Here is a 22,178-nt window from a genome sequence, read left to right on the forward strand (position 1 = left end):
GCATTGAATTCTTGATCTATAGGAAAAAATGCAACATTTTACCTGTACTCATTGCATAACAAATCATAAAGTCACAGTAGAAACTAGCCCCATAACTTCACTGAAGTTTGGATAAACACAAATAAGATTGCATATGTGAGTAATTCACATCAGCATGTGATAGTCTGGGCTACATTAGGGTGTAGGTGGGCTGCAGAGGAGGGCTCCAATATCTGAAGGTGATGATGGAACCGATACAACCAATTGCTTGGTGGCCTGGTAGCCAGAACTCTGAGAGTTCAAGCTCTGACTGATACCCTGTACGATGTCTGGAAGCCCCAATAAGATCAGGTGCTCAGATCAGGTTTAAAATATGAATTCATTAAAGCGTATTTATCTCACAACTGCATAAGCATTCCTGTACTCTTGCTGCTGAATGAAACTGCATCCTAATGTCTTGTAGCTTGCTTCATGCCTTGAGGGACCCCTATATACCAACTGTGTAGCAAGGAATGAAATTGGCCTGTGCTTTGATCTTATGTTTTCTTTTTCTTGCTGTTGCTAGACCAGGGTCAGTGCAATCTGAATGCCAGCTTAAACGTTTACACACTGATTGAACAGTTGCCTGAAAATAAACAATTAAAATGTCATCTCTCTGGGCACCTTTGGCTATACAAAAGTTTATGTGTTTTTTTTTTTCCAAAGTAAGTTTTGCCTCTAGGACCTTGTTATTCAATTCTGAGATGTGAAAGTTCAGTTACTGGACACGCAGTTTAGTGTTTCAGCTTGTTAGCTTTGTACACATGTTACAATGACCCGTTTGTCTTCCAGTCATATTGGTGTGATTGTAACTGCACAGTATTTCTTGTGAGAGTGCCTCTGTGTTGGTTTAAAGCATGGAGGAAAGCATTGTTCACTCATTTTGCATTTAGAAACTAAAATCACAGAATTGTAAGCGAAATCAGGGGAAGAGGTATCTGTTTTTATATGAATTATTGGCATAATGCCATTTACACAGTGGTGGTTGACAAATAGTGCTGTAAAGGCGTTCACCTTCGTGAAAGAAAAACACACAGGATTTAATGGTGAGTTCAGAAGAGCCTCTTGTGTAGAGTCCCAAGAGTTACAACTCTCACTGCTGGCTGCATCATGAAATTGCTAGTTTCTGAAGAAGCCATCAAAGAAGAAAACATCAACTTCTGTGTAATGTCAGACTTCCCACCTCCTCCGAGTGCTTGCCAAAAGAGAGATCGGGGGGGCCCTATCCGGCTGCTTACTGAAGGCTTTGAGAGAACCTGTGTGATAGCTGAAGAGCCAGCTCCCTAGCTTTCCTCTCAGAAAATAATAACACTGGGCCGTGATCTTGTGCATATGAACACTGGGAAAGGAAAACGATCATCTCAGTAAGGGTCTACCCTTCTGTTCCAGCAAAATTGAACATTTCTCCCCGTGTTGGGGTCATCTTGCATAACTCTTCCTTCTTTCTGGCATGGATTGCTTTGGGTTAATTTTTCTGAGATTCTGCCGGGTTGTGTTGTAGTTTTTTAGTGCTAATTAGGTGTATCATTTTGCTATTTATTGTAATTTTTATGACAGTCTTTCAGGTTCTGTTTAGACAGCTTCTGGAAAATGACTGACAGCTAGAATATTTCTGAAATCAGTTAAACCTCTCTTTAGAGCATGCATTTTGTGGTTAAAAAAGTACCTAGGGAAAGTGGGGAAGGGATCATTATTTTGATGCTTTTCACATGCCCTAGGCAAAACCATGAATTGATTGTAATCAGCTTTCTGAAATTGTTTTCTTAATGTCACATTCAGAAAAGTAGGAGTGTGTACACTTCAGTATACCTAGTTCTTTGGCTGTAGGATGATTTTTCCTAAGCATGAACAATCTAGGTATTTTTTCTGTGTTCTGGTAAGGAATTATATTTAAATATCATTGACAACTATGTATTAACAGTTGGCTAACACTTGAGAGGCTTGCAGTGGCCTTCTGAGAAGGTCTGCCAGATTTGGACCCGTAGTGGGACTGCAGGTGACCGGATCCCTCAAACGGTGATGTGGCTTTCTGAAAAGGTAGTTGGTATCAAAATTTAGTATTTAATTTAAACTTTCTTTTGCTTCCCGCTAATTGTCTTGTATGACAATCATTGTTTCTAAGAATTGATGGACAAAGCCTCTCTCTTAACATGATGTATTTTAAAACATTTTAGTGCTAGAAGAATATGATTGAATCTGTATTTACTGGATTTCTTTGAAGGAAGGGGAAGCTTATGCCACAAAAGAATAAAGGATGTTTTACAGGAATCATTACTGATGTAACACTCTTTTGTTCTTTCTCCATCTTTTTGTTATTATCGTGCTTTTTTATTTGATTGTTTTAACCGAGTTGTAGCTTTCCACTTTAATGAGGAAGGAGAAGAGAACAGAGAAACCAGACCACCTGCACAAAACTATTTCCCTGCTCGTGTTGCTTGGCCTTGCCCGATCACTATTCAGTGCTGGTGATTTAAGCTCCAATTCTGGAGGTCTTTTACAAAGCCATATACTCTCAAAGTGAATAGAGTGTGTGCCTGTTTGTATTAGTTTCCTAAAGTGGGAGTTGAAAGGCATCACAGCAGTATTTGTTACCATTACGCAGGCTATTTTGTGCCTCTATCAGCTTCCTTCAACTACAAAGCCTTGCTGCTGTGCCAGCTGTATTTCACAACTCTTATCTGAGAAAAGCTGAACCAAAACACTATTTACATTTGGAAAATTGTATTTCGATTGTTTGGTGAATATAACCCCATAAATCTAGACATTTGAAAATACTGTCTTTTAACTGCTATTTGTGCATTTATTTGCACTACTCTCAGGACCTGAGCTCGTTCCAGGATCACTGTGTAACAATACTCAGATTCTTTTAACATCTTGAATTTAATATCGAGCTATTTACATCAAATAGCTTGTGCCATTCAGCTATTTAGCCCAACTTTTTGTGTTTTGTCTGGATAGCCAGGAACATTTGAAGGCCTTGTGATTGGTGGCTTGTTCATGACAGCTTCTCTCCTGGCCTGACGGAGGACATGTGGCTAGGCAGTGAGGGGGCTGCACCCCAACAAGCAGCTGAAACCTCTTTTTTTCTAGGTTAAAATATCTTGCCAGTTGAAAAGACAAAACTATTTTTCTCAATGTCCTCTCCCTCGTGATAAAAAGTAAAAATAATTATTAAAAATAACTCAACATCTTGTAATAAGACTTAACCTGTTCTAGTGGGAGGTGTCCCTGCTAGGTTTTTTTTTTTTTTTTTTTAGGTAAATATACTGTAATATCAGGCAACTTGGATATAAAATTTCTCTTAGCTTTGACGTAGAAATAAATTTGAAAATACTAGAGAGTGCCAAGTGATCTAAAGCAGTGAAAATGGTCTTCCCTCAAAATCACTATATTTGAAAAATTAGATTATAATATTAACTGATTGGTGTTATGACCGATTCTTTTAATTCTTGACAAGCAAGAGTAAAGCCTACTTTTTAAATGCTGAAGATGTCTTGGTAGTTTTCAGGGAACTGAAGGAATGTAATTTTGAATCTAAGATGCTTTTAAGTAGCAGTTTGTGAGTCTTCTTTCCTCAAGAACTAGGACTTGGGAAATGAAAATTAAATTAAATTCAAGAAGTTGAAAGTCCGTTAGTAGTGTTTGGTGAGAATTGTTTCCAGGCATTTTTTTCTGCTCATAATATTAAACTCAGAAGGGGGTTGGATTAGTCTAATGTATCACTGCAGGTAGAACACTGGAAAAGCTGTTTAAACGTGTCTACCCTTTCTACCCTTTTTAGTGTTTTTTTGTTTGTTTGATTGGTTGGTTGGTTGGTTTTGTTTGTTTGGTTGTTCTTTTTTTTGTGTGTGTATGTGTATTTGTTTTTTATTTAGTACCTTAACACAGATCAAGCACTAAAAAGATAGTCATGTTATTCAATAAAGCCCATCTTCAATTGCATATAGAAATGACTTCTAAGTGTATGTTGTCATCTTCAGTTTGTACCCTGAAGGACTGCTACTTGTCTGCAATGGAATTAAGAATAAAATTCCTGAAGTGAAATTCTAGCCTGCTTGAAGTCTGGTTGGCTGCTGGAGAACTGAGCAGAGCTCAGCTGTTGTCAGGAACTGGTTTTCTTCTCTGTGTGTCTAGCTTGACACAGTTATGCTTTAGCTCACAGCCTGCCTAAAACCTGCTTTGGTACTTCAGGTCCATATAAAATATTTTCCTTGTAGGTAATGGAAGAAAGCAAAAAAAATTTTGATTGAGCTACACATTTTTCAGCCTCTTTGCTGTTCATTGCAGAGGAGCACACAGGTAAAATCCTTACAGTGCTGCTTTGAGGTGGGTTCGTAGCAGTGCGGTACCCCTGCGTCATGCTTCGCTGCTACCTGCTTCACCTCGTGTCTTGCTTTCTGTGGCTCAGAGGGGCAAATGAGCAGCCCTACTGCCACAACCAGTCCTGTACATAGACCTCAATGGAGGACTCAAGGCTGAGGATCTCAAAGAGTCTGGGCATGTATTTTGCTTTTTAGTCATTACCAACTGCCAAACTCAAACCCATGATACCAGAAGTTCAGTGTAGAAGGTTGTAAGGCAAACTTTGCCTGAAAAACAAGATATTCTTAATCCTCTGGTGAACTTAGTTTCCTTTTTTTTTTTTTTTTTAATGATCATGGATGTGGTTATTTTTCTCTGTTGTTCCTTTTTCTGTCACTGGTTGCTAGTTTTTGCATCTCTGTTGCGCCTTTAGCTTGGGTGTATTCAGTTGCTTAGGTGACTCGTTTTCTTCTGGTATATCAGATAGCCCTATTCATTCATTTTAGATCTTATCAAAATGCTAGCATGTATGAGCGGTTTCACTAGCAGAAGGAAACAGGATTGCTTTTGTGTACTTTTCTTTATTATTGCTCTTCAGAAGGACCTCACGTGATGGTGACACTGGAAAATTACCCATCTAGTGGGGTTCAATGCTGCCCTTGTTCCATGTATTTTGAAAAGAGATTGCAGACTACAGCATCAACATTGCATTTCAGACTTAAACCATGTCTTTTTAGGGGGGGGGGAGGGGGAAGAAAAAAAAAAAAAGAGTGAAATATTTGTACTTCCTGAACATGGGACTAAAATGAATGTGAAAGGAGAGTGAATTGGCAAACAGTCAGTTCAGATCAGATAAAGGTGGTGAGTGGACTGGGAAAGCATGGGTATTGATGGCTATTGCTCTTCAGACTACTCTGGAAATCTTGAGCATCTTAGCTATTTGCTTGAAGTTGAAGTGCCTGTTGTTTCTGCCTTGGCTCATCAAGTGCTGTTACGGCTCCTCTTTGGTCCGTTAGGGCAGGAGCTGCACCCGTTCGCGTGTTTTCTGCTTCAGGAAAAGCGTCCGGGATCAGAGTGGGGAGCGCCCACGCTTTAATAATGTTGCCTTCAGGTCAAGTGCTCTGGAGGTTATTGAAACCCAGCGCATTTCCAAGTGCACTTTTAGGTCCTTGTATTGATCTTGACGCTTTGGTATTGCGCGTGCCACTGTGTCTTTTGTACAGCTGGGGGGTTGTCGCCCTGCTGGGATGATTGGGGTGGGATCGGTGGAGGAAATAGCAATTCACTTCTCTGTCTGTGCTTGTCTGCAGTGGGCGTGAGTCACAGTCAGGCTTCCTGTGTATGGTTTCAGCCCTAGTGTTGCACAGAGTAAAAGACACGTGACAGGATTCTTGCTTCAAATTGAAAATATTGACCTGGAGCATGTTCTTCTTCTTTGTCTTAACTTGTTTCTGTGATTTCCGTGCTACTTTGGGAGCATTGCTGATACTACCTGCGTCTCAGGAACCTGCAGAGTAGTAAGAGGTCGTTCACATAGGTTTCTCCTCACAGGATACATGGGCTTGTTTGGGGTGTTTTTTTGTTTGTTTGTTTGTTTGTTTTCAGTTCACTGAATTCTTGTGAAAACTTTAATCTTTATACAGGTTTTTTTTTGGTTTGGTTTGGTTTGGTTTGGTTCCCAAATGAATTCTGTCATTTTAGCACCTTTCTTCCAGATGCGATTAACTTGTGCAAGTGGAGTGGGCACAGTAATGTAATCACTTATTTATATTTTCTCCCTATCGCATGCTTGAACCTCCATCCTAGCACCAGGGAATACCTTATCGACTAGTAAAGGCCATAACCCAATTGGTAAAAACTTTTCCCTGAACAAAAGCGGTTTTAAAATGTCCTTCATAAATGGAAGCAAACAGCAAAATAGTGTGGAACTGACAATGGGGAACTTAGCAATATTTTTTAGATGGAATTCGGTACTACTTATTGCAACCCTTAGTATCTTAGGGTTTTTAAATAGACTTTATGCATTTCTTCAAAGACTTGGACAATGTGTTTGAGGCATCTCAGTCCCTTTTCAGGCCTGCCTTGAGGGTTAGTGATCGGATCCTTTAGTTTGAAACTTCTTTCTAAATTCTCCGTCTGGTGACAAGAGCAGCCCAAGTACTGCTGAAGCTGAGATTTTGGAGTGCCAAAAAAAATCTCCTTGGAGGACTCTTCCTCTCTCTCTCTTCCCCCCACCTCTCTCTGTCACTTTTTCATACTGTCACTTCGTATCTTGAATAAGATTTTGACAAACACAGAGGAATGTAAGAATAACTACTCCATATAGAAGTTGTTGAATAAAGGATATTTTAAGTATTGCATTTCCAAAGTGGGATATAAAGAACCTGTAGAAATGAAAATTGTATGGGGAGTCTACCAGAAAAATGGAGATAATGGCTGATTAAGTTGTGGTTTGAGGGAGTACTGTATTTATTTGAAAATTATTGGGAAAATTATGAAACGCTTTCATGTCTGGTGGAGAATGAAAAAGGAGTTCGAGAATTTGAATCTGTGGAGCTAGCATGAACCCAGCTTCAGTCTGGTATAACTGTGTTGTGCGTGATGGGAGTAGCCTCACTCAAGGGGGTAGGAATTAACTACCATGGCACTGTTAAGATTCACCATTCGGGATCTGTGTAACAAACAGGATGCTTCCTAATATGTATGTCAGTTTCCATGTTAATGGCAGGTGTGGTAAAGGATCTCCACAGTTAAGAAGAATTAATGGCTGACTTCAGGAAAATGCTTGAATACATTCGTTAATCCAGGTAGAGGAGATCTCGGGCCAGGCAGCGTGCCTCAAGTTCCTGCTGTCCACAGGGTTGTCTGCAGGGTCTGTTTGGTTGTGCTAAGCAGCACCTGTAATATTCCTCCCAATGAACAGGAGCTAAAAATTTTGAGACTGATGCAGGTCTTTGAGAAGGAGGCAATAAGAAATTTTTCTGACTTGTTCTAATGAGACTTGCCTGATAGCACTATTGTTAGTGCTTAGTCTGGAGATGCAGAACATGAGGCGATAGTGGCAAAGAAAATTACCCTTGTTAGGAGTGACTGAGGTAATTCTTGCCCATTTTAGCTGTATTTGTTACTTAGAAAAATATTCATGCATTTCAGACATACTGATATGTGCCTCTCTATCATCTTACCGTCACATTTTGAAGCAGCACATATCTACCATTTGAAGATTTACCTTTTTTTCTTCTCCAGAAACTCTGTGGAAGGTCAGTTACCTCTGTTGAGAAGAGGCAAAGTATATAATGTCCTGAAAGTGTACAGTCACCTGAAGATCATACATCCATTATGTGATTATTAAATGAAAGGCGGCCTTGTGTAAAATAAATTAGGTGAATATCACTGCAGAAGTGAAATATCAGTGATGGTTTTCTGAGTTCTTTAGCTGTGTCTGGAGTTGTATGATTTACTGCTATGGATACAATTTGCATTATTAAGATTATTATTGTCTGCAGCAACTTATGCTTTTTCTATTCTTCCAAAATGGAGCTTACTGCCAGTCAAATCTGTTTTTGTCTGCTAGAAACGTCTGTCTGTCTTCTGCCTGTTGTTTATCTTAAATAATTCTGTAAATCTAGTGTAGAGGAGGAATCAAACATTTTATCATGCCCCGAGTTCTGCTACATCTTGGGGAGTTACATGCAGGGAAGGTAACTGCTGTGGGCAGTAATGAAGGAAGTACACACAGAAATGGAGAGATGGATATGCTGGAGAGATGGATATTCACAGTCTGTGGTGTTTTGCTGCAATTAGAGCTTCTGATGTCAGTATGGTACTGAAAAATAAAGGAAACAAGTATATTTTCCTTTCTGCCTTTGGGTTGGAGCTAAGCAGACTGTCTGAGCACATAATAAGAGAACAGAATTTCTTGTACAAGGCAGGGGTGGATGTCAGCACAGACAACACAAAACTATACTTTGGATAGGATTTCACAGATTTCTTTAATTCTCTTGGATAAAACACTAATTCCGCTTGAATGCTTGTTTGGTTTCTGATGAGAAGTTTTGATTTGTCTGTGTTTTTCCTTTGCAAAATGAAGTCTTCAAGTAACAGTTTTATGGTGAAAGGAAAAGAAATGATCTGTTTCTAATTAGTATGCAAAATGGCAAGGGAGCTTAAAAAGTTGGCTTGAGTACTCAACAGCACAATTTTCACTTCCGAGACTTAAATTTTCTTGAGAAAATGAGCTGGTTTGGTAAATGCAACATGCTTCACAGTGGCCTGCTACTGTAGTGTCTGCTAACTTGGCTGCTGTAGTGTCTGCAGAACACTCAGCATTGTAATTCAGTATTTCTTAATATTTTCTATTTGTTAAAGATCCTCTAAATAGTCACCAATAGCAGCAAAATACAAACCAGCCTTGCTTCTTGCACTAATGTGTGAGTACACAGCCAGAACACAATTTTCATATCAGTATTAGTTGTGGCAAATATTTTGATAGCTGGCAGTCATTTGTATATTTACATATAAAAGATTGTGAAATGTTTTTTTAGTATAGAGACTGGAGTGCTCTCTTGAGACGTGATGAGATGCATCAAATGTGATGGAAGGCAGGTAAACAGAGTCTGAAGGAACTGGTGATCTGCCACAATGGGAAAGTGGGCCGCAAGTGTCTTGTAGCACATTATAACACAGGTTTCAGTATTATTGAAGCTGAGGCAAGAGCAGCTGTTATACATACACATCTGCATATATGCAGTTACAGTGTATACACACATCTTATTTTGCAACTGCTTTGTAAAATGGCACAAGTATTTCTAGACTGTGACAGCTTGCTGTGACCTGCTGTTAAGATATATCAGGTGCTAGGTTTTTTGTTTGGTTGGTTGGTTTTTATGGCATTTTGGACCAAGGTTGGCCTGATTCCCAAGAGAAATGCAGCTCCACTGTGCTTTGGTAATGACCTTTGCAGTCTCTCTTCTGATGTCAGAGCACCAGCAAAGATGGGAGTGTCTTCCTCACTTCCCCAAAGTGCAGGTCAGAGGCTTTGAAAGCATCTAAGCACACACAGAGTGCCTTTCTCATCTCAGGAAACCCTACTTGAAATCTGTTTTGAAGCAAATTTTTGTGGGAGTGCTTTGGATAGAGAGGGGGAGTTTCTGTGAACTTCATTTAACTATATAGGCCTAAATCTGATGTAATCTATAGTTTGGGGGAACTAATCCTATAAAATAAACTTATTTTGCCAGTTACTCCTAAAATTGCGGTGAGTGCTGAACCTGCAAGTCAGATCTAGATAGCATTACATTTACTATGATAGGTACAAAGGGCTTTTATTTTACGACCTGCCACAAGCACTTTATCACTGTAGGTGATGAATCCATCCTGGTGCGGCTCAGGAAGTGTAAAGGAATATGTTTTCACTTTCTGTTTATTGGCTGGAAGGACTGAGATATTTGAGAACTTTTGGGACACTAGAAAATAGAATTGAACAACTGGCTATATCTTGCCTTTTAAAATCTGTTTTAGTATAGAAATTGTTTTTAGAGCATCTGGGTAATCAGTTGCTCCTTTGCAGTGATTTTTCTTGTATCAGGTTTGGTAGTAAAATATTAGCTATGCCAGTAACAATGTGTCATGTAAGTTTTTAGTGCAAATAATAAAGCAAAAGAAATATTTTTACAGTTAGCTTTTTTTGGATAAGGAGCCATGCCAAAGAGATTTACATCCAGCCATGTACTGTCATGTCTCAGACTTAAATTCTCAGGCAGCTTTCCTGTTGATATCTTGGAGCGGACATCTGTCAACACCAACAATGTAGCTCATCCAGGGAGCAGGCAACGCAGCTGCTATGTAGTCTTCCCTGGTGATTTAACTCAACCCAAAATATCTCAGGGCTCTGTCTTTCTAGCTTTCCTGAGAATGCCAAAAACATGTTTTTAGAGTAATGGATGCGAATGTCTCCCTAGAAAGAACACGGTGTGACAACTCACTCCTAGGTACTGTCTATGAGTACCAGCTGTTTTGTTGCTGCTGCTCTTGATGTCTTGCAGCAAGTTGCAGACTCAGCCATTTCCTAAAAGGAACAAGAGCACAGAGAATAGCAACCTCCCTCCTTTGGCTTTACAGTACACTAGGTATGATGGAATACACCCAAAAATTGAGCTGACAGTCACTATCTTTGCACAACCTGGAGCAATAGCTCTGATGACAATTTCAGTTGTCCCCTTCATCTTGGAGAGCCCTGAACTCTGTTTGCTCATCTAACTGCATGAATTTTGTCTTTTCCATGGTGGCACAGTGGTGGTTGGGAGCTTTTTGCTTTTTAGCTCACTGTTGTAGCAGAAGTCCTCTTCTGCTTTTTTCAGAGCTGGTCTCCATCTGTTACAAAAATGATGTAACTGAGTTGCTGTTTGCTATGGTGCAAGGAAAATAGGATGGAGAGCCCAACTTTAATACATGGGTTACTGAGCCAGTGGCCTCTACTGGTTCTGTAAGCCAGTACAGGCACCATGGGCCTTGGCATGTGCCTCTTGGACAGCACCTGCACACTGCAGCTAACACAGGGTAGCCACGGGGGACAGGGCTCAAGCATTTGTGCTGATCACAAAGTTGCTTGTCTAAAGCCAATTGTCTCTCAGTGTACTCACTGCTGGTTTGTGACCATCTTCCTGAGGGACACTAGTTCTAGTTAACACAAACTGAGGTGTGCATCTACTAAAACTGACTGTCTCCTCAGCTTTGAGATTCATAGCTGATGGATTTTCTGCTTGGGATGTTCAGTTTGGTACCTCAAGAAAGTGCAGAATCTTTTCTCTTCTGCAGATCGTTTCCTCTGAAGCGCAGTTTCTCCCCTTTCTTCTTGTTTCTGCTTTTCTTTACTCTTGTCTGCTGCTGCTGTGACACCATTAGGCTTCCTAAGACTTGCTTTCTTCTTTTTTCCCACCAAAGCTTGCTGTCTTGCTTGAAAGTCTCTTGAGTTTTGTTCCCTAAGTTCGACTGCTGTGTTGTGTAGGAAGGTTGACAGACTTAGTCAAATTGTTTTATTTTATCTGCTGTGCAGTTATTAACAAGGGTAAGCAAGAGACTGCTTACAGCTTGGAAGTGTGCTGCAATTCCGAAGGCAGAACTAATATTTCTCATGGACTGTATAGCAGCACTTCCAAAATGTAAGTCAGAAATTATAAATTGTTCAAAGGTGATTTCTTCAAAACATTATAAAAAGTCTGCTAAATGAACATGTACTTGAATAGAACAGTACCTGCCCTTTCAAAAACACGGGTGTTCTACTTTTCTCTTTTTCTTCCCCAGTTCATAGTTAACTCTTTCCAATAATACTTAATATCGCATCAGTCACTTGGTATCCATCACTCAAGAGTTGATCATGTATGCAGTCTACTGCCTGCATTGCTGCAAGCATGCATATACATTTCTTTTGGGTAACAAAGTAAACCATTCTGAAAACATGAGGAGCTTCTTTTGTTGCTGTTTTAGTGGAGTGACATGGTTTGTTTGGTTTTAGTAGCAATATAATTATTTGAAACTCAGTATTTGTCAGGTTAGGTCTTTTCTAGCACAGGTTTTGATCTTTTCTAGCACAGATTTTAGGCTTTTCTAGTTAGGGGATGAAATGCTTTGAATTTTGGCAGTCTGTTGGTTTATCTCTGGACCCAGTATAACACTACATAGCTAATTGGTAAATTTGTTTCAGAAACATGTAAGTGCTTGTGCTTCACAGGGTCAGTGCGGTAGTTAAAGACTGGAGGATGGCTGCTCGCAAGCAACAGTAGCTCTCTCTAGCTCACTTGCCTTTGCTTTGTGAGGAGAAATATTTGTGCATTATCTTCTGATCTCTTGGTTCGCTAAGTCAACATTGGAAGATGTCAGTAGAAAGAAATAAAATATAAGAAAGAAAGATGGAAACTTAGAAGCCTGTCATGGTTTTTAAAGAAGTTGTTCTTATTCTACCCAATTTAGATGTCTTTTTTAGGCCTGCTTCTTATATCCTGTAGTACTGTTGTAACATGATTTAAATATAAAGGGTGATAATTTGGATAAAATAACAGGGTGAAAAAAAAACTTAACTTAAAATTGGTTGGATTTGGTCTTATTTGCTAACACCATTTTTTTTTTTCCAAAGATGAGATCTTTGATGGGTAGGCACGTGGGAAACTTGAGCTCAGTGAGAATCTGGCCACTGACATTAGAATTTCACTTCAGTTCTCTCTCCAGTGAGTTCAGTGAAGAAGCAAGTAAAGCAAATTTAGTAGACAGATACCTGAGCAAGATGTCAAAAATGCCCAGCTTTGTTTTGTATATATATAATCTACATGCACATACACAACCAAATTATTCACTGAGCTCTAACGTTACTTTTGTTAGAGTCCCAGTCCCAATTTCTTGTCTTTGTTTTTCATTTTGCACACGTGAAAAAACTTTAAATCTCTGAAAGAAAAAATCTGAAATAATTTTAAATCTCTTTCATTGTGGAAGAAAATACAGCATTAGAGAGGAGGAGGCAATGGCATGTGATCTCCTGTTACAGTCAGACACGTCAGTAATTTTACTAACAGCATCACCATTAGTGCTATGGTATGACATTAGAGTTAGCAGGAAAATCTCATCATATTTGGAAAAAGAACCTCTCTAAAAATTGTACAGACTTTTATTTAGCTATATTATAAGGGAAAAAGAAAGTATCAACCAGAAGGAGGAGTATGTTATAGGACATGTAGCCATGTTTATCTTTTGGGAGAGTTTTGCTTAACTTTAAATAAATAGGGGTGCAAGGAAGACAGTGGTGAAAATGTTTCATAATGAAACAGCAGAGAAAATGCAATGATTTAGACTTAAGAGCAAATGACTGGAAAGTAGGAAGAAAAAAAAAAAAAAGATACAGGAAAAAAACTCAAAGCAGAACAAAACAAGAAAATCTGTGTTTTCTGAGTGTTTTCCCTCAATGTTTTGCAAAACATGTATATGAAATTCAAAAGATACCAAATCCCTCACTGTTAATGCTTCAGTTTTCACTTAAGAATATAATTTTTGCATAATTAAGATGTCTGGTTGATGACTTTAGAATACCTAATCTGAAGAAATGTTTCTGTTACAGAATGCTGAAACCAAGGTGGAAGAGGCAGCTAAAGAGAGTCCAAAAGCAGCAAGACTAACACAGCAGTCTTCAGAGGACAATGAAGTATTTGGTGAGTTATTCAGACAATTGGGAAATGTTACTTGATCTGTTTTGTTTTTGTGTGTTTTTTATTGGTGTTACTTTGTTAAGTCTTGTAGGTGGTGGTTGTTTTTTTTCCCCTCTCTCCTAAAAACAGAAGAAATAACTCCTTCAACATCCTTTTGATCTACCTGAGTATGGGCAGTACAGTTCCAGAGAGATGTGGAAAGGTGGAGGAAAGGGTGAAGAAACAAACAAAGAGTGATCAAAGGTGTGAAATATATGTCTGAAGAAAAATTTGTAGTTGGTTACTATAGAGGAGAAAGAGTGAATGCAAGTCTTCAACAAAGTTAAAGATGTATGCGGTGAGAGGGAAAATGAATTTTTCTTTGTCCCTGATGGCTAGAACAAGCAGCAATTGCTTTAAATTGCAGAAAGACTCAAATGTTGGCTAGGGGAATCCTAAAACAAATACTGAAACAGTGGCGTGCGTCATCTAGAAAGTGTGGAGATTCATCATAGTTGGCCTTTACAAACAGGTTAGACAAGTAACTGTGTAAACTGATATAAGAGAGTTCATTTTGTGGCAGAAGGATAGACTAACTGACTGATGACACATGAGGATGCTTGGAGGCCTAGATTTTAGATGAGTTCCTCTTGCTGTGATTTTTTTTTTTTTTTCCACAGGTTTTGCTGATAGCTTTCATATCAAATAACAATACTATTTTTGGCCTCTTCTGCTGAAATAAGACTGGGAGGAATAGCAGGAAACCTTTGTTTTTCCAACTTTATACAGATTTTATGGTAGTGGGACTCCACAAAAAAAAAAAAAAAAAAAAAGCAGTAGACAAAAGTTAACGCAGGAGACGATGAAGATTTGTCAGTGAATGTAATATTTACCTCCATTACATTTTGGAATGGAAACTCTACATCTGCAAAAGTGATTTGGATTTTATTAAGGCTGACTAGCTTAAAATTTTGGACGATTCAGCTATTTATGAGTACAGTAAGGAATTATTTTTGTTCTTTCTAAGTACAGAAGGAGTGAAGCGTGAATAACTAAATTTTTCTTACTATATGTGGAAACAATGCATGTCCATTTAGACTGGTTTGGGCTAAAATCATCTTTCCTCTGTGAGCTAACGTAGTGTGATTAGCACGTGAGACTGAATTCCTGGCATGAATTCTTCCAATACTGATCATGCAATGCCAGTGGCTGAAGAATCCACAAGTGGACTTAAGTGGACATAAGAACTAGGTTTCAGCTTTATTAACTTAGTGGCGAGGCTCTTACCTCATTTCCTCTACATCTGCTCCACCAGTTATTTGCAGCAGATCCAGTGCTACTGGTTACAGCACCCCAAGGCACTGCATAATGCATGTCTCAAACTGCGCCCTTTCTCGGTTCAGATCTCTCTAGTGCTCCTCCTCTGAGATGGATGGAGACAGCAAAGCAGGGAGACTTCAGCCTACTTCTTTCTACTAGTGAAATCTCAGGCTTTTAAACAATGCCTCAGAGGCTCTGAGACATCTTTATTCTGATCACTAGCCCCAGATAGTAGTGAACTAAACCAGCAGTTAGTTGGTCAAACCTGTGGCACTTATCACATATGGGGATTGTGAATTTATTTTATTTTTTTTTAAAAAAAGGGGTGGGGGGAGAGAGGGAATTAAAAAACATGAAGTTCACTATTGGTATATTTAAAATTATTGTTCAGTGATCACTGCGCAGTACAGAGTAATAACCTCGCTACAAATTCGTTTGCTAATTTTAGAAGGTGAATAAGCTGTGTCCTACCTGTTCTTTAAAGCTAATGATTTACTAACAAATTGTGAAATATTTCCATGTTCTAAATCCGTAAACTGAACAGCTTATCTAAGATAAGCCAGTGATCAACCTTTGCTAACTTGGCAATACAAGAAGGAAAATTTCTTTCCAGCTCAAAAAATGGTCAGCATCTTGTATCAACTCTTTTACCACTTTACAAATGAAGTCTGGCTGGTTTGCTTTCTAAAATTAACTGAAAACTGGCTGGAAAGAACCGGCAAATATGGTGCAAATAGAGTCTGTAATCTTGTTGACCCTTGTGCAGTAAAAAAATCAAAGGCTGAGGGTACAAAGGCAGTCACTTTAGAGTGAGACTCCCTGAGAGTCGGGGAGGACGTTTTTTGCAGGTACAAGTTTTATGTCTCTGAGAATGACACTGCTGTACGTAACTGCCTTTCCCTGTCCTTTCTGGGCAATTTGTTAAGAGATTCAGATCCAACGTATAGATGATAAATGAAAAGCTTCAGAAAGCTTTCCGTAGGTGAGGAATTTGTTGTCCTGTGATTTAAATGGTTAGATTACAGGCCCTGCTCACTTATTCTCCGTCTTGATCTATTTCAAGCCATTCTTCATTTCTTTCTTCTTTCTCCCTCGTGATGCTAATTATAATGAGTGTCAAGTATGCACCAAGAGTTGCTTAATTTATAGCTTCAGCTTTGACTAGAAACCCTCTTCAGAGGAATTTTAAATAGCCTCCAGCCTCTTTTAGAGGCTGCAGCACAACCTTCCTTTTTCACATACATCACTGTCTTCTGTGCTTTCTTTTGTGCAAAAGCACACTTCCCCTAGCTTTATCTGGACAATGCCACCCCCTACAGAAAGGTTAACACAAGGAAGCAAAGGATTCAATTCCAGCCTGAAACAGTCACAAAGCTTCCTTTGCAAAGGGGGATCGCGTGCCTCGACTCGTGTTGTATTTCTGTGCATGAGAGCTCGGCGGGTGCCCACGGGAGTCTGGACCCCTGAAATCATTGTGGCTGTCCCTCTGCACTGAGCCACCCGGTGGCAGCAACTGCCAGTCCCCAGCAGCCCCCGGACTGCCCGAGCAAAGCAAGCAGAAATCTCTTAACTCCCCCCTCTCCAAGGTTAGTATTGGGCCAGGTGACGAGGTGATTTATCAGGGGAAGGGAACCCTCTGTATTGTCGACAGTGTGGAGTATATGCAAGTGTTAGAGGCTGTTATACACTGAGGATATCTGAGGAAGCTGTACTGCTTGAATATGTCAGTGTTTCTTTTGGAAATACTTTCTAGAGGAAGTGTGGTTTCTGCAGTTCCTACCAGTTGGGTATGGGTTTGGAGGCAAACACAGTATTACTGATTGAAACCGCTGTGGTGATAAAGAACCAAGTGTGGGTATCTCTTTCAAGTCTGCTAGACCCAACAGGGCTCTCTGTAAATCTGAGTAAAGATTGGTTTGCTACTGGAGAGGGGCCCCTGGTGAGTGAACATGAATGTGTGTTTTCTTCTTCATGAGTTGGATTTGGGAACTATCATTTTGGAGGGTTTTTGTTTGTTTTGGGTTTTGTCTTCAGTTGTCCTTTACTACTAAATTTTTATACTGCCGTATGGCTGAAATGCCCTCAGCAGCAATGGAGCTCCATTATTCTAGATCCTTTACACACAAAAAAATGGGAAAAGAGTCAGATTTGTACCGTGTTTTGGAGATCTAATTCTCAACAGCGATGAACTTTTAATACAAAAAGATAGAGTAGACAGATGGAGCATAAGGGTAAGAGAAAGGGAATCTAGCCTGTATGATAATGGTATGTGTAACTATCAAATTCTGAATTAACAAGTGTTAGTTTTGTTTGGCCTTTGAAAGGATTTTCTTGTAACACCCAACAGAGTTCTGTTGTCTGTTCTACACTGAATATGCATCTGTGATCTAGAACTGTGCTGTCCTGCTGCTACAAACTTCTGCTGAACTTGCACGTAGTCAACATGGTCTCTGTTGCAACCAGTATGTACTCGGAAAGGATCGTGAATGACTCAGTACAGGAGAGAGATAAAATATTGCTGGGTAGAGTACTGTGCGTTTAAAGAAATGGATCAGGAGGTGACAGCTGGCTTTGCTTCCAAAGATAACTATAAAATATCTCTGGAAAATTCAGAAGTTTATTAGATCCATTGCAACACTACATCTGTGAGGTAAAAGTGGGGGCCAAACTGCCTGCCATCCTGACTAGGGTGATTGGACCTTCCTTGGGTGCAATTCCTTAATGCATTAGCTTGGAGAAGGACAAATGCAGGCTTGTACAGATGAGTTTTTTCTACTGGGCTGAGCAAGCATAAAATTACATGTAAGGGAAAATTCTTTCGGGGGGAACTGTGATATGTTGACTGCGTGTTCTCTTTGATAGCACACATAAGCTTTTCATTGCTAACTTTTCAAGATACAGTAAGTCGTGATATCCTCAAACAGGAAAGTTTCATCTCTACTGAGGTCAGTTCTAAAATGGTACCTGGGGCAGTGGCCAAAATGTGGTTCCCCATGGCTTAGTGTTTTTCAGTCATCCCTACTTGCAGCATGGAGTTGTGCTGTGGTTTTCTTCGGTGATTTCTTCAGTGTTTTTTGTTTGTTTTATTTTTGTTTGTTTGCTTTTAAAGAGGCAAAATTATTTATTTATTTTCTTAAAATATCAGAAATGTGGAGCTCTTTTTCACCATTTACTTGAGCAGGAGGTAGGCTCAGTTCTGCGTATGGCCAGGTGGCACTGAGCGAAGCACCGTCTGTCGTTCTGCCAGCTTTAGCTTCAGTGCTGGTAGATCCTAAGGTAGGTTTTGTGTACAGAGCTCAGGGATGTAGCTCAATAATGTGCATTCAGAACAATCCCACGGCAACCCCGACTAACCCTGATTCATCGCTTATGCTGACACCCACGGCTCTGTCCTACATGTTAAACTCCTGTGGATATTTGTCTAACCCTGCACAGGTGGGAGAGTTCTGTCTCCATGAGCTTACAATTTGTTTTGACAGGCGTAGGCATTGTCGCTATTGCTTTTTGAGTTCTTTTTTGCTTTTCAATCCCTATTTAAAAAGGGAAGGGGCAGAATGAAATAGGAGCTGGGAAGATTTTAGTATCTCCTGGCTGCACAATCCCTTTCCCAGTTGATGTGGTAGTGTCAGGGACTTGCTAAGAGCTGGGTGTTACTGTCTTTCAGTGACCTTCTTACTAGGAAGCTTCTCTTGTTGTAAACATGGTCGATTGTGGGACACAGGCTGTGACTTTAATGCAAAATAATGGCAAGCTGATTTCCAGCCACAGAGGGACATTTGTGGTTAGATTTAAATGGTATCATACTATCTAGTAGCTGGTCCTCATAGTAGAGTGCTTGGGGTTGTTTGTGATGATCAAATTTTGGTGTCTTGGCTTCTCCAGCTGTATTTGCAGAAGTACTGGCTCGTCAGGGAGGTAATGCCAGGTCTCTCCCTCCTCAACCTTTATGTCATTCACCAGCCCACCTTGCCTTACCTGTCCAACTCTAATGTCTGTATCAATTTTATACCAAAGAATAGAGGGGTTCAGATGAAAAATAACATGAATATGAGTTTAAATTTAAACTTTCAAAGTTTTCCTGTGTTATGAGAAGAGGAAATGGCCTGAAGTTGTGCTATGGGAAGTTTAGGTTGGGTATTAGGAAGAATTCCTTCACTGAAAGGGTTGTGAAGTGCTGGAACAGACTGCCCAGGGAAGTAGTTGAGTCACCATCCCTGGAGGTCTTCCAAAATGTAAATGTAGAGCTTATGGACATGGTTTAATGGTGAACGTGGCAGTGCCAGGTTAAAAATTGGACAAGATGACCTTAAAGGCCTTTTCCAACCTAAATGATGCTATCAACTCTATGGAAAAAAAAAAAAAAAAATCAATCCAGTGAGACAGCAGGTTGTCCAAAAATAAATGTTATAACTATGATGCGGTTATTCCCTCTGGCATGAGAGGGAAATGGGGGGATTTAGTAGTTTTCTATAATTCTGTAGTTCTTCCTTATAAGGTAGGAAATTATTCTGTTGTTCCAGCTGTCCATGTTGTCCTCAATGTCTTTTTCCTTTTCACAGTTTCTTACAAGACTTGACCTGGCTGCTTCCAGTGACCACTGGTTTATCAAAATGACACCAGAAAGACTGGAATAATTTTCTGAGCTGGAAAGGATAGATTTGCATTTCAACAAAAAATTGCTTTGCATTTTTGTGTAGTGATTGAATCTCAGAAGTAGGAGATGAATACTGTTCAAACTTTTACTTTTGGTGCATTTTTGTGTCCACCCCAAGCTTTTTTTAAGGGAAAAGGTTGACATTTTGTTCTTTTTTGTTCTTCACTTTCTGCAAATTGTGTGTAGGAGACCTTGACCTGTTTCTTATGCACTAGAGAACTGCTGTGGTGAAAAGAGACACAGAGGATTTCAGAAACAGCAGTTGGCTGATCTTTTTTGTTGTTGCTGTTTTCAAGTTTGAAGCTTTTATAAAGTACAGATATTTGCATTTTGATGTGAATTCTGTAGTTTGGTTATGGCTTATTAGGTGACTACTCATTTTTATGGATTTTCTTTTTATAATAATAGCATTCAAGCTTTTTTTTTTTTTGGCAGCCATTTGATGCTTTAAACAGTAATGTTAGCTCTTGGGCATCTAACTAGTTAATATGCCAGTAAATTAATGTAGTGCTCCATGGTAACACCTAAACCTATGAGATTACTTTGAACATGGCACTGATGTTTGCCACAAAATTGGTGCGCAACCATTTTAACAAGTCTGATCCCGTATGTTTTTTTTGTTTGTTTTGTTTTGTTTTTTTTTTCTCATCTGCACCACACAAAAGCTACAGGCATCAAAGAGGCGTAGGGTTTTTCTCTCTTTCCTGGGGCCTGGGTTTGTTACTAGATTCATTAGCAAAATCAGGGACCTGAGCCAGTGGTGACTGCTGTACTTTCAGCGGTGCTGGCCTGGCAGGGTGCTCTCCCTGTAATTTGTCAGCACGATAACAGTTCAATAATTGAGTTACTCATGAATTTAATGCCTGCTATACAGTGTACAGGATCTGCTGATTTTTTTTCCCCTTGTTTATTCAGAGTGAGTCAGTATTATTATCCATAGCACACATGGTGTCTGAATGTAAAAGTTAGGATGGCTAAGGGTGGCCTAATGTCACATGCTGCTCTGTGGTGATTATGAGGCCTTCTGCTAATTAGCTAACCATGAAAACAAGTTACTCCTTTCCCAGTGTATTTTGCCTTCTTTGTCCTGTTAGCAGCCTGCAGCCCAGGGCAGTGGTCTGTTTGCACAGAAAAAAACAGACTGCTTAGTGTTCTCCATCACTGGTCCTTATGTACCAACCAGTTTGGTTAAGGCAGAATTTTATCTGCAAATGAATTAAAAGTGCTTCTGAAAGATCATTATTTTGAGGTAGGTAGCTGGCATAATGCTGTTGTCCCATTTCCAGTGTTGTTTGTTGTTGTTTGTTTTTTTTTTGAGGCTGAATAAATGCTCGGTTCTGGTTTGAGTGAAGAAAGCAAAATACTCCTCTGTGGGCCAACCACTCTTCTGTCCTTTTAGCTGAAACAGATGTTGTCATTAAAGCTTAATTATGATGTGACTCACTTTTGATGTAATGCCTCGGAGAAAACCAGAGTATTTTTTTTTTGGTACAATTTTGTATGAGAATACATGCCCAGAAACGTCAACTGAGATTGGCAATCCTTTTGTGTCTTAAAAAAAAAAAAAAAAAGTATTAAAGCCACCAACTTTGACTTCCTGAACAGTAAGAATTAAGGAATTTTATTGGGTAATTCCTGGATCAAATCCAAAATATCAACTTGAAGCCAAAGTAATGTCATATGGCAAGAATTGTGTGAATACAATGGATTCTCCCGAGGCTTTCAGTTGCCAGTTATCCTGGTTGAAGGTAGGCACTTTGCTGAGGGTGTGTACCAGGGACTGTATCCCAATATAACCTCTGGCTGCAGAGCTGGGCTCCTTTGGACGGCCCATAGCACACATTGCAAGAGGGATCCTGACGCAGTTTTTATCTTGGCTAGATGCAGAAGACAGAAGTCAGTGGGAAAAGGGGGGTATGGAGGCAAATATTTCTTGCCCTCATGACCACAGTAGGTCAGTATTAAGTCGGTGCCTCCCATACAGTGTGCTATCAGTAGGGTGCAATTTCAGTTCCTTGTGATTTCTTGTCAGGATTAGATAGGACTGAGTTCTGGCTTGGAGCTCTTAGTGGTTCTTTCCACTCACACCTTGATTTAAGCTTCAGTCATTGGCAGTATTGCAATTAACTCTATTTACTTTGACTAAACTATGGAGATAGTGAGTTGAGCTTAAAAAACAGAAATCCATCAACCTGACCTTCCAGTTGAAAGGGGGTGGTGGTCTGGAGTATGGAAAGTTGTGGACTTTCTTTCATGCTCAGGTTGTTGCCCAAAGAGCATGGAAAGATGAGAAAGGTGTAGTAGCTGCCTCCTCTCTGTCAGCAGCTGTTCCTCCCTGAAAGTATCAGCAGATGTGTAATGGGTATAGATCTGAAAGCATTACAGGGAGAGCTGAGCAGCAGAAAACTCTCTGTGAAAGGACTGTGACAGTGGAGAATGTCAGTAAATTGTAAACACCCCTTGCAAGTTGTTTTGGTGCTCTAGTGACCCTGACAAAATATTTTCACTTCTATGCCGAGTCAATCTAAACGGTGCTTCGGTGTAATGTATGACACTTGTAACTGTGTCCATAGGACTGGAAATGAATCAGATGGTGGGGTGAAAGCAAGAAGGAATGCAGAGTGTATGAGCACAAGAAAATGCTGTGGGGTTTGGCACTCCCATCTCTGTACCACAGAGCTCTGAAACCCCAGGACTCCAGTACCCTGTCAGGC

The 22,178-nt window shown here is 39.8% G+C and overlaps 1 protein-coding gene across 5 annotated transcripts in view; it reads left to right on the forward strand.

The window, feature by feature from the left end:
- Positions 1-22,178, forward strand: part of MBP (myelin basic protein) — a 114,932-nt gene that overhangs the window by 41,717 nt on the left and 51,037 nt on the right. For all 5 annotated transcript variants that reach the window (XM_084282221.1, XM_084282223.1, XM_084282222.1 and 2 more), the window contains exon 3: positions 13,424-13,514. In XM_084282221.1, the coding sequence (XP_084138347.1) occupies positions 13,424-13,514 (91 nt within the window). The remainder of the gene's footprint in view (positions 1-13,423; positions 13,515-22,178) is intronic.

Source organism: Netta rufina (assembly GCF_964035555.1).
Source record: "Netta rufina genome assembly, chromosome: 2".
NCBI classification, from domain to species: Eukaryota; Metazoa; Chordata; class Aves; order Anseriformes; family Anatidae; genus Netta; species Netta rufina.